Source organism: Ursus americanus, chromosome 9 (genome assembly GCF_024610735.1).
Source record: "Ursus americanus isolate L20-20 chromosome 9, mUrsAme1.1.p, whole genome shotgun sequence".
NCBI classification, from domain to species: Eukaryota; Metazoa; Chordata; class Mammalia; order Carnivora; family Ursidae; genus Ursus; species Ursus americanus.
This window is the reverse complement of record NC_142135.1, coordinates 36239705-36257005: the sequence shown is the minus strand read 5'-3', so window position 1 is coordinate 36257005 and position 17301 is coordinate 36239705. Positions and strand designations below refer to the sequence as shown.

General features: G+C 34.5%; 1 protein-coding gene across 7 annotated transcripts in view; it reads left to right on the top strand.

The window, feature by feature from the left end:
• VPS13B (vacuolar protein sorting 13 homolog B) overlaps positions 1 to 17301 on the top strand; it is a 760370-nt gene that overhangs the window by 384565 nt on the left and 358504 nt on the right. For all 7 annotated transcript variants that reach the window (XM_087864704.1, XM_087864702.1, XM_087864703.1 and 4 more), the window contains one exon: positions 1449 to 1683. In XM_087864704.1, the coding sequence (XP_087720830.1) occupies positions 1449 to 1683 (235 nt within the window). The remainder of the gene's footprint in view (positions 1 to 1448; positions 1684 to 17301) is intronic.

Genomic DNA, 17301 nt, shown 5'->3' with positions numbered 1-17301 from the left:
GACAATTTATACTTCTGTTTCAGAATAAAAAATGTAATCTTAATGAACTACTTAACATATACACATTTAAATTAAGTTGCAAGATAAAATTCTAGAACTAAGAAATGAGGTCATACTTCATGAACCAGTGTATTTATTTTTACAAAGTTTTACTTATATTTTTCTTCACTGAATTCATCAGTGTGTTCCATGCACAGAAATGTTGAAGCAAAGATGAGTAAGTTAGCTTATTTATAAGGCTGGCAAATTATTTATCGTATCAAGGAATTCCAGACCTGTTACATATCATGTTCTCACTAAGGACTGTATTAACCCCAAGGGAAGGTATAATACTGTATTCTTAGTTATCTTTTACAAAATACAGTCTCGTCATTTGCTAGACTATCCGGGCATTTATCAAACAAATTTTAGATTTTGTTACACCTTCGGGTAATATCTTTGTATGCCAAGTATTTTATAGAAAATTAACAGATGATATTTTATATTTTCTTAAGAATAATTTAAGCATACTAGGCTGTTCGGACAATTTGTGAACCAGGTTACAAAATATTACTTTGTAAGAACTAACCAAGACTAGTAGCTTGAACCTACATTGCTTTTGAACTAAGAACTCACGATGAATTTAATTTTTGATTTGGGCTTGCTTAGTCCTATGTTAACTCTCTAAGGGCCTGGCAACCTAAGTCACCACACTGGGGATAAGAAACCATAAAAATTGCACATGAAATCAAAATTTAAATATAATTTGAGGTGTGAGAAAAGCGAGGAATAATGCTCTGATTTTTAAGTCCTCTCAATTTTCTTCATTACCGTGTATCTTTACATATAAAATGTCATACACACTTGAATCTTGGTATACATGTATATAAAAAAAGTATGTGATACATTTTAATGTTTGTCTAGAGATAGAATCTCAACATTTTAAACATTTTTTCCTTATATTTTAGTGTGTAAAGTAAAATAAAAAGGTCAGATCCACATAGAAATAGCTGTGTATGTGTGTGTGTGTGTCTGTATAGGTGTGTATGTATGTAGGTATGTATGTACATATGTGTATGTGTTTTAAGTGAGTACAGTATAATGCTAGTAGGTTCTAAGGCCTTAGCTGGTGTTAACAAAATCTAATGAACTGCAATAGAAGGAGGATTTTCTCACCTTTTTTTGCCAACACATTTTCTAGTTCAGTCATGTTTCTTGGAAGGAACTGTGGAAAGGCAGATATGTTTTCATCTCATGTCACTGTGCCTTTTTGCTCAAATTTATAGCAAGCAATGACATCTTTTTGTTTATTGTGTTCTTTAGTAAACGTAATAAAGATATAAGTATGGCCCATTTCTTTTTTTAGCTTGCCTGTTTATTCGTAAAGATATTAGGTATTTAAGAGTATGTTTACTCCCTTATTTAGTCCATTACCAATATTTTAATTTTGCTTTTTTTTTTTTTTCTAGCTTGAAGTACAGTCTTGTTGTGTGTTTGTTCCAAATGATAGCCTGCCTTCCCCAAGTACAATTGTATCTGGTGACATTCCTGGAACAGTAAGAAGTTGGTACCATGGACAAACCAGCATGCCAGGAATGCTTGTCCTTTGTTTGCCTCAAATAAAGATTATTAGTGCTGGCCACAAGTATACGGAACCTCTGCAGGAGATTCCATTTGTCATTCCACGACCAATCCTTGAAGAAGGTACATTTAAAAAAAATTCTTCCTATGGTTGTTATGCTTTATAATAATATTTCTAGCTTTGTTTTTTTAATATGCCAGTGCTTATGTAAATCAGTCTTCTCAGCGAAAGATCCACATGAAAATGGACTAAGTGATCTACAAAGTGGATCTAAAAAGAAAGGTGTACAAAGTATCTGAACTAAGGGATGCCATTTATTGACATCCACACCTTTTAATCATATTCATGTGTGTATAAATGGAGACTCCAAAAGATCCTGTGCCATACAGAATCATCCCGAAAATGGCGAAGCGCAGACACATTGAGGAGACAGTTGGTTTTGGATGTTTGCATTAGGCTGAACTAAGAATGATAAGTAGATCTTAATTTAAGCGCCTTGATTTATTAAAAGATATATATAATAAAATGAATGTACTATTTACATCAAGCATAATGTATTTCTAGATTTCTCATTTGTTAAAGTAGGTAGTTGTGCAATGATTTGAAACATGACTTTTTAGAAATACTTTATTTCTGATACTGCAGTTTTTTGGTTGCAAATTCATACCCTTTTGAACTTTGACATATTCATCTCAAACAATATGTGAACCTGGAAAAGTTTTGAGTCAAAGTAAATAATGTGAATCTGTATTTTAATAACAGCGTTCAAATTTTTTACAGTGCTAAACAGTTCCGCACCTTGTTCATATTATTAGGATGTAAGTATATGAATGCTGACATCATTCAGATTCTACACATACTATTATTGAAAAGGAGATTCAGTCTGCACAGTTTTTGACTTTGACTTGATGTTGATTTCTCTCTCCCTTACTCTGTATTGGAATTTCCATTGAAAAGTGGTTTTCTTAGGTTTATCAGAAGTAGGAATGATTTCACTTCCAGAAGTGAATGCCAGTACTTAATAATATGGATAGCATTATCATAAAATCATAGAATTCTAACCATTAGAAGGAACTTCTTTAGAGGTCTTCTTGTGTGATGTTTGTTCTGATGCAAGGATTCTTTCTCTAGCATATTGGATATATCCATTCTTTGGTATTTGCTTTTGGTTATTAGGAGTTCTTTATTATCGTAACAGCTATTGTGTGTCCTATCAAGGATCTGCTAGCCTCATAAAATGAGCCAGGTAGTGCTTCCCCACCTTTTTTGTTTTAACTCTGAAATAATTTTTGCAAGATTCAAATAGTTTGTCCCTTAATTTTTTCTTTTTTTTAGAGGGATGGGGTGGGGGGCAAAGGGAGAGGGAGGGAGAGAATCTTAAAAGGTAAGGTAAGTAGAGGAAAAACCAGGATGCAGTACTATCATGGAAGAGAAATGATTAGATCATTTTAAATATGGCAGGAGTGCTCAATAAGATAAGGACTAAAAGATTTGAAAGGAATTTGACAATTTTACGTGATTGATTTCTCTTATCACAGTATTTTCAGAGGACTGGTATTAATGCAATTCAGATTATGGTGGCTTAAGGACTAAACAGAAAATGAAGAATTTTTTATTGAAATGTACTTGACATACAATATTTTATTAGTTTCAGATGTATGATAGTGATTTGATATTTTTATAATTAAAAGAGATCACTATGATAGGTCTAGCTACCATCTGTCTCTGTACAAAGTTATTACAATATTATTGATGATGCTGTACATTATATCCCTATGACTTTATTTTATAACTGGAAGTTTGTACCTTTTAATCCCCTTTACCTATTTCACCCCTCTTCCTACCCCTGTCCTTTTGGTAATCACTAGTTTGTTTTCTGTGTCAAGTCTTCTGTTTTGTTTGTTCATTTTTTTTTCTGTTTCAGATTCCATATATAAGTGAAATCATATGATATTTGTCTTTCTCGGTCTGACTTATTTCATTTAGCATAATATTCTCTAGGTCCAACCATGATGTTGCAAATGGCAAAATAATCCTTTTTAATGGCTGAGTAATATTCCGTTGCATATGTATACCACATTTTCTTTATCCATTCATTTATCGATGAACACTTAAGTTGCTTATATACCTTGGCTATTGTAAATAATGCTGTGAATAACAAAGAGGTACATAGATCTTTTAAAATTAGCATTTTTACTTCCTTCAGATAAATACAGAAGCAGAATTGTTGCATCCCAAAGATTCTGGAAATTTGTGTTACTGTTTTCATTTTTTCTTAAGATATTTTTTGCTGTCCTTTTTGATTTCTTCATTGAATCATTGGTTGTCTAATAGCATGTTGTTTAGTCTCCATGTGTTTAGTCTCCATGTGTTTATCCGTATTTTTTCTTATAATTGATTTCTAGTTTCATACCTTTGTGGTTGGAAAAGATACTTGATGTGATTTCAGTCTTCTTGAATTAATTGATTTGTAGCCTAACATTCAGTCTGTCCTGCAGAATGTTCTGTGTGCACTTGAAAAAAAAGTACTGCTTCTGCTTTAGGATAGAATGTTTTGTATATATCTCTTTAGTCCCTCTGATCCTTTAAGGTCAATGTTGCCTTGTTGATTTTATGTCTGGGTTATGTCTTCATTGATATAAGTGGAGTATTAATCTCAGACTATTATTATACTGCTCTCTATTTCTGTCTTCTGTTAGTATTTGCTTTGTGTATTTAGTTGTTTCTATATTGGGTGCGTAAATATTGATAAATGTTATGTCCTCTTGTTGGACTGACTCTTTCATTATTATGTAATGCTGTCCTTTGTTTTAAAGTCTATTTTGTCTGACATAAGTATTGCTAACCCAGCTTTCTTTTCATTACGATTTGCATGGAATATCCTTTTCCATCCTTACTTTGAGTCATTGTGTGTCATTAGATTTAAAGTGAGTCTGTTGTAGGCAGCTTATATATGGGTTTTGTTTTTAATTCATTCAGCCCTTCTGTGTCTTTTGATTGGAGAGTGTACTTCATTTACATTTAAAATAACTATTGTAGGTATAACTTACTGCCATTTTGTTTATTGTTTCCTGACTGTTTTTGTAGTTCCTTTCCATTGCCTTTCTTCCTCTTTTTCTCTCTGATGCTTTGGTTGTTTTCTTTAGTGTTATATTTAGATTTACTTCTTTTTTTCTTTTGTGCATTTACTGTAAATTTTTTCTTTGTGGTTACCATGAGGTTTACATATATCTTTTTATGTATATAACCATCTTTTTAAAGTTGATAGTAACTTAATTTTCAACACATTCCAGAGATTTATATTTTTACTTTCCCCCACCTTATGTTTCATATTTTTGATGATACATTTTACATCTTTTTATTTGATGTATCCCTGAACTTAATTATTATATTTTTACTTAATTTTACTTCTTTTGTCTTTTACTCTTCCTACTTGGTTTATAGTGGTATGTCTACTACTTCTATTATTTATTTACCTTTTCCAGCAATATTTTTACTTTTGTATGTTTTCTTCTTATTAAATAGTAAATTTTATTTTTAGTTTAGTCTTTTTTTTTTTTTTAATTTATTTATTCGACAGAGATAGAGACAGCCAGCGAGAGAGGAAACACAAGCAGGGGGAGTGGGAGAGAAAGAAGCAGGCTCATAGCAGAAGAGGGATCACGCCCTGAGCCAGAGGCAGACGCTTAACCACTGTGCCACCCAGGCGCCCCCTTTAGTTTAGTGTTTTTAACATTTATTTTATTTTATTTTATTTATAATAATTTTTTATTATGTTAGTCACCATACAGTATATCCTTAGTTTTCTATGTAATGTTCCATGATTCATTATTTGCATATAACACCCAGTGCACCATGCAATATGTGCCCTCCTTAATACCCATCACTGGCCTATCCCAATCCCCCACCCCCCTCCCCTCCGAAGCCCTCAGTTTGTTTCCCAGAGTCCACAGTCTCTCATGGTTCATTCTCCCTTCTGTTAACCCCCCCTTCATTCTTCCCTTCCTTCTCCTACCGATCTTCCTATTTCTTATGTTCCATAGATGAGTGAAACCATATGATAATTGTCTTTTTCTGCTTGACTTAATTTCACTTAGCATAATCTCCTCCAGTCCCGTCCATGTTGCTGCAAATGTTGTGAAATCATTCTTTTTGATGGCTAAATAATATTCCATTGTATATATGGACCACATTTCTTATAAGACTGTTTAAGTAGTGATGAACTCCTTTAGCTTTTGCTTTTCTGGAAAATTCTTAATCTCTCTGAATGATAACGTCTGGGTGGAGAATTCTTGGTTGGCCATTTTTTCCTTTTAGTGCTTTGAATATGTCATGCCACTCTTTTATGGCCTGTAAAGTTTCTGCCAAAATATCTACTAATTGCTTTATGGGGTTTTCCCTGTATGCAATATGTTTTTTTTTCTCTTGCTACTTTTAAGATTTTCTGTTTACCTTTTACCATTTTATTTAATTACTTATTTTTAAAAGATTTGTTTATTTGAGAGAGAGAGTATGAGCAGGGAGAGAGAGAGAGAGAGAGAATCCAGTAGCTTCCCTGCTGAGAGCAGAGCCAGATGTGGTACTTGATCCCTTGGCCCTGAGATCTTGACCTGAAATCAAGCATCGAATGCCCAGCCTACTGAGCCACACTGGTGCCCCTACCTTTTACCATTTTAATTAGAATGTGTCTTGAAGTGTTTCTCTTTGGGCTTATTTGGGCCTCTCTTCCTTGATCTGGATGTCTATTTCTTTCCCCAGATTACGGATGTTTTTAGCCATTATTTCTTCAAATAATTTTTCTCGACTTCTCTCTCTTCTCCTTCTGGGACCTGGATAATGAGAATGTTATTCCTTTTGATGTTGTCCCAGAGGTCCCTTAGGTATCCTCACTTCTTTCATTCCTTTGTTTTCCAGCTCACTGATCATGCTTCCGTTTCATCCAGTCTGCTGTTGAACTCCTCTAGTGTACTTATAAGTTCAGATTTCGTATGTTTCATGTTTTCTTACTCTCTCTTTGTTGACGTTACTGTTGATTTCCTCCATTGCTTAGATAGGTGAGCATCTCTATGACCATTACTTTGAACACTGTCTGGTGCGTTGCATCTCTCCATTTCATTAAGATCTTTTTCTGCAGATTTGCCTTTTTTTTTTTGGTTTGGAATACATTCCTCTGGCTACTCATTTTGCTTGTTTCTCTGTTTGTATGTTATTAGGTGAAATGGCTACCTCCCTCAGCCTTGAAGCAATAGTTTTGTGTAGGAGCTGTTTTGTGTGGCCCAGAAGCACTGTCTCCTGTGGCTGCCAGATCTAGGGACGCTGTGGGCATCCCTCCTGTGGGCTGTTCATCCACTGGCTTTCATAGGGCTGCAGCTGCTATGTGTGAAAGGTAGGGCTCCGGGTACTCACCTGGCCTATTGTATCTTGACTACTGCATGGGGAGAGTGGGCTTCCAACTGCTTGCCTATCCTGGTTGTGGCTTGCTCTCTTGGTGGATTGGGCGTGGCTTGGGGCATTCATCTGGCTTTTTTTTACACGTTGGGTGCTACATGGGAGTGGGCAGTGCAGGAGGCTTACCCAGCCTGTTCATGGTGAGTGGTAGGCAGACCACGCCCACTCATACCAAGACACATTCTAATTAAGATGGTAGAAAGTAGGGGTGCCTGTTTGGCTTGGTCCGTTGGGTGTTTCATACTTGATTTCAGCTCAGGTCAAGATCTCAGGGTCAAGGGATTGAGCCCCGCATGTGGTTCCAGCAGCCTAGAAGGGTCTACCTAAAATGGTACTTGTTGGCTCCTTCACCAACAAGGTGGGATGAGATTGCAAAAATGACTGTTGACAGCACTTCCATCCACACTGTTAAAATCCTTGCAGATTCCTTTTGTAAATCTTTAAAATTAATTAATTAATTATTTTTCCTTGCAGATTCCTCTCTCTTTGGTAGCCACTGTAACTCTAGTAAATGGGTGTTCCTCTCATATGGTCTAGGTGCTTTTTATTTTTTGCTTTTGTGATGGATCACAGGGCAAATAGGTTTGGGGGCAAGCCCCTTGAGAACAGATCTTTGTTTCCTAAAGTACTGTGATTCACCTGGTCTTAATCTTTGTTGATACTAAAAACTAGACATTTTAGACCTTGTCTTTACTGTGCCCCAAGGTCAGGATTACTGATGTGGGGCACAGTCCCTCAACTTTTCCAGGGAGTGTTCTGTATTTGTAGGATCCCTCCCAGTTGTGCCTCATGTGGGGTGGTTTTTGGGCAAGGCCATGTCTGCCTCTTCCACCCTCTTACATGTTTCTCTCTTGTCTTTCGTGGGGAGGTGCTGCTTCTCTAGGTCTCAGGTCCTTTTTAGAGGAGAACGATGCCATATACAGTTTTAAGTTACTGTGTCCATGGAAGGAGGTGAGTTCAGGGTCTTCCTATGTCACCATCTTGAACACTCTCATGAAGAATTGATATAACAAATCTACAGTGGTTTTTTTTTTTTTTTAAGTTATTTGAGGAAGACAGAGAGGGTGGTATCTAGATGTATATGCCTTGGTATTCTTAGGTTGCAAGGAACAGAAGTCAAGGTAGGATAATTTAAACAAAAATGGAACTTAATGACTTATTCTTTATATATTCTATTATAGAAGCAACTTTGAGTTTTAATTAAAATTTTGAGATGAATCTCACCATTTGGTGGTTATGAATACCATATTTTTGATTAAAACTTTTTCTTTTTATTTTCTTGTTCTCACAACACCTGTTAAATTATTTTTTTCTTGCTCTTTGTCTTTGGTATTGCTTGGTTATCATTATGAGTTCTAAATTTCTATTAAAACTGTAATTTATTGAAACCAATTATTTAAATTTATGATGGAATGAGCAACAAAGAATAGCTTCCTATGTAACCAAGGTTTTGTGCTTCAGACCTCTTATTTTGATGGAAATACTTTAATGTATTGCAGTGTTTGTGTTCATATCTACATCTATCTCTCTATCTATCTGTTGTGAATCATGCTGCCCTATGATTTAGAAAGGAAATTCATATCCAGTGCTTCTGTAGAGAAAAGTAGGGCCACTCTCTCATCGCTAGCTACCGCCCAACCCCAGCCTTAGTATCATTTTCTGTGTTCTTTGAGCAAGGACATCTCTGTCCTATTGCAGGGCACTAGCAGATGCTACATATGTGACTACCTCCTTCTTCATCTCTTCTCTAGCCTTTCTTCTCATTTTTTCAGACTTCCCTGTACTTCTCTTGCCAGGTCCTTCTGTTCTGTGCTCTTACTGCTTTTGACTCATCACTCTTAATGCTCCTATCCCAATTTTAGTTATTTTTATTCAGCATCTGATTTCCCTACTAGGGTGAAAAGGGCAAGAAGTGTATCTGTTGTTCATGGTGTCAATCCTGTCACCTAACACAATGAATGGCACAAAATAGGGCTCACTGATTGTAGAGTATGCTGTTGAGTAAATAGTTTTTGGTTACTAAAAGGAGCAAAGAAAACTTTAGAAATGAAAAGGTTGTCAACTTCTGACTTGTCTTCAAGTTCATAAATAACTGAAAAAGAATTCTTCATCATTATGACTTGAAAAAAGCGGGAAAAAAAAAGCCAATTACAAAATGACCGATAGGATGAACAAAAAGGGTTCTCATAGATTATTCTGTACTGAATTTGGACTTCTGAAGTTCAAAATGAGGAGCCGTTTGTTGAACTGTCATATGATTTCAATTGCCATGGAAAGGGAGAGATGATCTCTACTCTAGTCAGATCCAATCTGTATAGGGTGTTTGAGTCAAAATCAACATCTTGAGTTTCATTAGCAGGCATTTGCAGCAAGGCTTGCAGATGTAATTTGCTACATCCAGCTCACACCTCTGAGCAGATGGGTTTCCACACTGTGCCTAGCAGAGGTTTGTTTTTTCTTCTTTGAAAGAGTTGCCTGCAACTTTAATAAAATATTTTGACAGAAATGGAATATTGAGGTCATTTATAAATTAAAACTTTGCTATTGTTGGATTTAGTGAATTTTCGTAGAAACTGATGTTAAAATTGTTGAGCATCTATGAAAAACAAAAAGGCTATTTTTCCATGTATTTTTTTTCATCTTACTGATTTATATTTATTGTTCCATTTTGAATTTTTTAATATCTTACTTTGATAAGTATAATTTCCACTTGTTCTGAAAGATGGTGCTGTACTATTATAATAGTTTTCTTTTTTCCAGTTTTACTCAGTGTCTATGACTTTAGTTCTTAATCCATATGTAACTGAGATACCTTGGGGAAAAGAAGAAGCTCAGAAAAGGCTCAAGATTTGTTCTTGATGTTGCTGTTGTTAAATAAATCTCTTAGAGGCCATCATATATGTATTACAAATGAAGTTAAGCTGTTGAAATGCCTAAATGTAGTTAATCTAATCGTTATATACATTATTATCTTCTCAATAGCTCACATCCATCCTGCTACATCATATATCGTGTAGTTACAGGTTCTGTGACTTTTAAAGGCTTGAGAATGAACCTTACTTTATTTATCCCCTGTCAATCAGTTTTGTATCTCCCAACAACCCCCCTCTCCGCCCCCCCACCACACACAGACACACAGACACACACACACACACACACACACACACACACACACACACAGACACACACAGGTAAACTTATTTTAAAACAAAACCAATATGGCAGATCCAGTGTGTCATATTTTTCTTTTAAAATAAAGTATATAATTTACATTGCCTTAAGATCATAAAAATGTGTTTTTTATGATACAAGGTAACATATTCTTATTAAAGGGATTTTTTAAAAATTGGGGTATAAGTGAGATGTAACCTCGTGTGATTTAAAGTGCATAACATGTTGATTGGCTACCTTTATGTATTGCAATATGATTACCATCGTGGTGTCAGCTAACACTTCTGAGGGTCACATAATTATCATTTCTCTTTTGTGGTGCAAACATTTAATACCTAGTCTCTTAGCAGCTTTGAAGTATATATACAATATTATTGACGATAATCACAAAGTTGTGTGTTAGGCTTTCAGAACTTCTTCATTTTCTAGTTGTAAGTTTGTCATCTTTAACAGAATCTCCCTAATTCATTTCCCCACCGTCCAGCCCCTGGTAACCACCATTCTACTCTATGTTTCTGTGAGTTCATCTTATTTAGATTGCATATGCAAGTCATACATAGTATTTGTCTTTCTCTCTCTGACTTGTCTCACTTGGCATGATGTCCTCATTAAAGGAAATTTTTAAAGTAAGAATATACAGATGAAAAGAAAAATTACTTTGGTGATAATTACTGTTTAGTTTTGTATTTCTTCCCAATGTTTTATTCTTTCTGTTTTGTGTGATAAATACATACAGACATGCACACATAAAATTTTCATTATGTAAAATGATTATATTCATAATGTACAATTAAGATAATTCCTGACAAAATTTTCAGCACTGTTTTTTTTCTTTTCTTATGCACATTTCACATGGGCTTAACATGTTTTGAATCCATTTCCATCTAAAAGTAAGAGGATTTTAAAATATCTGTCTTAACTTTTTTTAGTGTTTAGTGACTACGGACTTTCTCCTTTCTGTAAATCATAGTTTCTCAGGTTGCAAGGAAGAAATAAAGTCAGCTTATCTTAGGAAATGGGGGTTCGGTGATCTCTGATAGTCAACAGAAGAATATCAGAACTGATCTTTAGTGGCCAAAATATGCCAGACAGTGAGTGGAAAGTAAATGAGGACTTAACAGAAGCTCTGCTTACCCACTGACACTTTGGGCTGGGCTGTTTTCTTCTCTACTGCTGTCCTTACATCTTTAAACACCTTTTTTGAATTATAATTTACATTCACGACATTTACTCATTGTATGAGTGCAGTTCAGTGATTTTTAGTAAGTTTATAAAGATAAGCAACCATCACCACAACACAGTTTTAGAACTTTTGTATCATGTCACAATTCTTTTATGTCCATTTTGCAATTAATTACTGTTCCGCACGCTCCAGCCCTAAGCACCACTGATCTCTCTCTTTATAAATTTGCCTTTTCTGGACATTTAATATAATGGAATCATGCAATATGTGGTCTTTTGCATCTTTCTTAGTGCCTTATATACTTATGTATCAGTGTATTACATTGGATTTTTTCCACTTAGTATAATATTTTTAAGTTCATTCATGATGTAGCAAGTGTCAGTAGTTTGTATTGCTGAGTAACATTTATTCTGTAGTCACACCACACTTTATTAATTCAGCAGTTGATATTCAGTTGCATTGTTGTTTTTTTTTTTAAAGATTTTATTAATTTGACATAGAGAGACAGCCAGCGAGAGAGGGAACACAAGCAGGGGGAGTGGGAGAGGAAGAAGCAGGCTCCTACTGGAGGAGCCTGATGTGGGGCTCGATCCCGGAAGGCTGGGATCACGCCCTGAGCCGAAGGCAGACGCTTAACCCCTGCGCCACCCAGGCGCCCCTCAGTTGCATTGTTAACCAGGTTTTGACTATTACGCTTAATGTTGCTATGAACATTTGAGTACATGTTGTATGGACAAATGTTATAATTTATTATGGATAGAGTCTTTGGAGTGGGATTACTGGATTTTATGTTAAGTTTTTGTTGAACATTTCAGATAATGGCCAAACACTTCAGAAGTGATTGTACCATTTTACATTCCACTTGTAACATGTTAGGGTTTTACTTTCAGTATATCTTTGCCAGCACTTGGTATTTTTGCCATTCTAAGAGAGTATGTGGTACTTTACTGGGGAGTCAGTTTGCATTTCTGTAATGACTAATGATACTGTTTTTGCATGTACTTAGTATATTTGCTTAGTGACATGTGCATTTAAATTGTCCGGTTTTTAGTTATCTTCTTATTTTTGAGTTGTAGAGTTCTTATATGTTTAGATGCATGTCCTTTTTCAGATATATTATTTGCTAATATTTTCCTGTAGGTTGGGCTTTTATTTGCATTTTCCTTTTTTAAAGTTTTTATTTAAATTCCAGTTAGTTAACATACAGTGTAATATTAGTTTCAGGTGTCCAATGTAGTGATTCAACACTTCCCTGCAGTGCTCAGTGGTCCTCACAGCAAGTGCACTCCTTAATCCCCATCACCTCTTTCACCCACCCACCCCTACCGACCTTGCCTCTGGTAATCATTAGTTTGTTCTCTGTAGTTAAAGAGTCTTTCTTGGTTTGCCTCTCTCTCTTTTTCCTCTATACTCCTTTGTTTTGTTTCTTAAATTCCATGTATCAGTGAAATCATATGGTATTTGTCTTTCTGACTGACTTATTTTGCTTAGCTTAATACTCTAGCTCCTTTTATGTCATTGCATATAGCACAATTTCATTCTTTTTTTTTATGACAGTAATATTCCATTGTGTATCTCCTTTATCTGTTCATCCAAGTTGGTGGACACTTGCACTGTTTCCACAGTTTGCATTTGCATTTTCTTAGTAGTAAACTTTGAAACATAAATTTTAGAATTTGATAAAATCCTCTTTATCAATTTTCTTTATTAATTGTCCTTTTGGTGTCTTAGTCTTAGCTCTTACAGTTAGGTGTGTGGTCCATTTTGATGTATTTTTTGTAGATGGTGTGAAGTAAGAGTTAAGAGTCTTAAGTTCATTTTATTGTACGTGGATATTTAATTTTCCCAGCATTATTTGTTCTAAACACAGCCCTTGTGGAATTATCTTGGCACCTTTGCTGAAAAACCAGTCAACCCAAGTCTAAGCTTGTTTTCTTTTCTTCCTGAACTCTCAATTCTATTCCATTGATCTATACGCTGTCTTTTTGTGTTTAGCACACAATGTTGATTACTGTGGTGTGTTCTGTTGTCTCTAAAATTATATAATATAAGTCACATCCAACTGTCTTTTTTTCTTTGAAATTATTTTGTCTATTTTAGGTTCTTTGCATCCTTATGCCAATTTGAGTGATAGTTTATGGGTTTCTACACAAAGCCTGCAGAGACGTTGATGGGAATTGCATTTAATTTATAAATAAAATATCATGATATTTGCCATCTTGACAATATTGAGACCTTCAATCTATGATTATAGAATGTTTCTCCTTTTATTTCTTCAATTTTACTCAGTAGTATTTTGCAGGTGTCAGTGTCTTACATGCCCTGCATATCCTTAGTTACGTTTTAAAAATACATTTTATTTATTTGAACTTATTGTGAATGGAATTATGTTCTTATTTTCATATAAAAATATGACTTTGTATGTTTCCCTCACATCCTGGGATCTCACTAACTTGTTTTTTCTAGTTGCTTTTAGTGTGATTCTCTGAAAGTTTCTATATTCCTTTCTAGTTTCTATGAACCATGCCATCTGTGAGTAAAGACTGTTTTACTTTCTTTTCAATCTGGATGTCATTAATTTTGTTTTTACTTTAGTACATTGGCTAAATCTCCAGTACAGTGCTGCATAGAAACAATGAGAGCACATATCCTTGCCCTGTTCCCAAATCTAGAAAGAAAGCCTTTAGACTGTCACCACTAAATATTATGGTAGCTGTGGATTTTTCATAGATGTCCTTCATCCATTTTATTCTCAAGAATAAAGATCCATTTTATTCTCAATTTATTGAGACTTTTTACCATGAAGTTGTTTGGATTTTTTTAAATGCTTTAATGAATCCAATGAGATACTGCTTGTGTGTGTGTGTGTGTGTGTGTATGTGTTTCACTTTACACTATTAATGTGGTGTATCCCTTAATTTTATATAATTGATTACGTGATTAAACCAATCTTGGATTTGGGAGATGTATCCCACTTTCTTATGGTGTATCATCCCTTCTTTTGGTGCTGGGCAGTTGGTTTTTTTTTTTTTTTTTTTAAGATTTTATTTTCTTGAGAGAGAGTGTGAGTGAGAGCTGGGGGAAGGGCAGAGGGAGAGAGAGAGAGAGAGAGAGAGAGAGAGAGAGAGAGAGAGAATCTTAAGTAGACTCCACACAAAGTCTGACAGGGGCTGAATCTCATGACCCTGAGATCATGACCTGAGCTGAAACCGAGAGTCAGATACAACTGAGCCACCCAGGTGCCCCATGCTTTTTTTTTTCCCCCCTAATGATTTTTGTATATTTATATATTCATGACAGATTTTATTCTATAGTTTTCTGGCAGTGTCCATATCTGGTTTTCATAATAGGATAATGCTGGCCTTATAGAATAACTTGGGAAGTCTTTCCACTTCTTCTGTTTCTAAAAAGTGTGTGAAGAATTGGCATTATTTTGTTAATGTTTGATAGAGTTTATCCTTCAAGTCATGGGGATTGGGTGGGCTGCTTTTTTTATAGAAAGTTTTTAAATTAATAATTCAGTCACTTTATTTGTTTTTAGGTCTATTCAGATTTTCTTTTTCTTCTAGTCAGTTTTAATAAATTGTGTCTAGAAAGTTATCCATTTATCTAAGTTGTCTAAATTGCTGGGGTATATAGAGTTGTTCATAATAATGTCTTTTTAATCCTTTTTAATTTCATTAGGGTTGATAGTATTCCTTCTTTAATTCTTGTTTGGTAATTTTTGGACTCTCTTTTTTGAAGTTAAAGAGTTGTCGTGTTAGTGATCTATTCTTAGAATCAACTTTTAGTTTTATTGATTTTTTTTCTATTGTGTTTCAGTTATTTCTGCTATAATCTTTATTCTTTCTTTCTGCTTGCTTTCTGTTTCATTTTCTTTTTTTCTGGTTTCTTAAGGGGAAAACTTAGATATTTGGGTTTTTTTTTTTTTTGAAAACTTAGGTTATTGATGTGATGGTTTATTGTTTTATGATATAGACATTTAATGCTTATAAACTTTTCTTTAAGCACTGCTTTAACTGCATTTCAGAAATTTTCAAATATTGTTTTTCTCATTTACTTTACAGTATTTTATAATTTTACTTATGCTTTCTTCTCTGGCCCTTGGGTTATTTAGAACCGCTGGGTTGTTTAACTTTCAAATACTTGAAAATTTCACAGATTTCTTTTTATTGCTGTTTTCTGATTTAACTCCACTGTGGCCTAGAACATATATTTAATAATTTAACCTTTTAAATTTATTAACCTTTACATTATGGTCTATCATATGGTCTATTTGAGAGAATGTTCCATATGTGTGTCAGTGGTTTTTCTATGGTTAGTTGGGTGCAGCATTCTATGTATGTCAGTAAGGTTGAATGGGTTGATATTGTTGCATACTCATCTATAGCTACACTGACTTTCTATCAATTATTGAGAGTGGAGTATTGAAATATTCAAGTTTTATTGTTTAGTTGCGTATTCGTTAAATCCTGTCAATTTTTGCTTTGTATATTTTGAAACTCTATTGTTAGATGCATATGTAATTAATTGTTACAGCTTCCTAAAGTATTGACCCCATTATCACTATTAAGTTTCTCTTTTTCTCTCTGTACTACTTTCTTTTTTAAAAAAGATTTAATTAATTTATTTGAGAGAGTGAGATAGCATGAGCAAGGAGAGGGGCAGAGGGAGAAGGAGAGAGAGAATCTCAAGCAGACTCCCTGCTGAGCATAGAGCCTGACATGGGGCTGGATCCCAGGACCCTGCAATCATGACCTGAGCCAAAATCAAGAGTCCGATGCTTAACTGACTGTGCCACCCAGGCACCCCATAATACTTATTTTCTTAAATTTATTTTGTCATTTATTACAGCTATTCCAACATTTTTATGTTTACCATTTTCATGGTATATCTTTCCATTCTTTTACTTTAAAGGTAGTTGTATTTTTGAATGAAAAGTGTTTCTTTTAGTTAGATCTTGCTTTTTTATGCCATCTGAAAATGTCTTATTTTTAAGTGAGGTATTTAGACCATCTGTATTTTATGTAATATTGATATCTTTGAATTAAACTGGTCATTTGCTGTGGATCTTGGGTGGCACAGTCAAGTGTCAAACTCTTGGTTTTGGCTCAGGTTATGATCTCAGGGTGGTTAGATCGAGCCCCACATCAGGCCTTGTGCTCAGTGCAGAATCTGCTTGAGATTCTCTCTCCTTCTCCCTCTACCCCTCCTGCTTGTCCCCTCTGTCTCTCTCTCTAAATAAAGAAATAAATATTTAAGTTGGTCATTTGCTATTTGTTTTCTGTTTCTTTTGTGTATTTTGTTCCTCTGATCCTCTTTTACTACCTCCTATATTTTAAATGTGTATTTTAGTGTACGATTCTATTTTCCCCAATATGTTTACGATGTACTTTTTCAGTGGTGACTATAGCGATTATATTATTATGCATCTGAATTTATCACACTCTAACTTAGATATATTTGAACTTAATTTTTGTGAATTATAGAAAATTTGTTCTAACATATTTCTATTCTCTGCCCCATTCTGTTCACACAGATTACATTTCCATGAATCATTACCCAACAACAGTATCTTATTTATTGCTCTCTATATAATCAGTTGCCTTTTAAAGAACTTAAGAGAAACAGGAAATAATACATTTATAGTCTTTCATATTAACCCACATGTTGGTCCTATACAGTTCTCTTCATGTTTTCCTGTGGGTTTGAATTAATACCTTATGGACTGACTTTAGTATTTCTCATAAGGCACTTTGCTTAGCAGTGAGTCTCTCAACCCTTGTTTATCTGAGATTGTTTTTATTTCATCTTAATATTTGGAATATATTTTTTCTGGATATACGGTTTTTGCCTTGACAGCTCATTATTTTCTTTCCTGTATTTGAATGTAATTTTTCACTGCCTTCTTTTTTTCCCCCCTTAGGTCTTTTAGTTT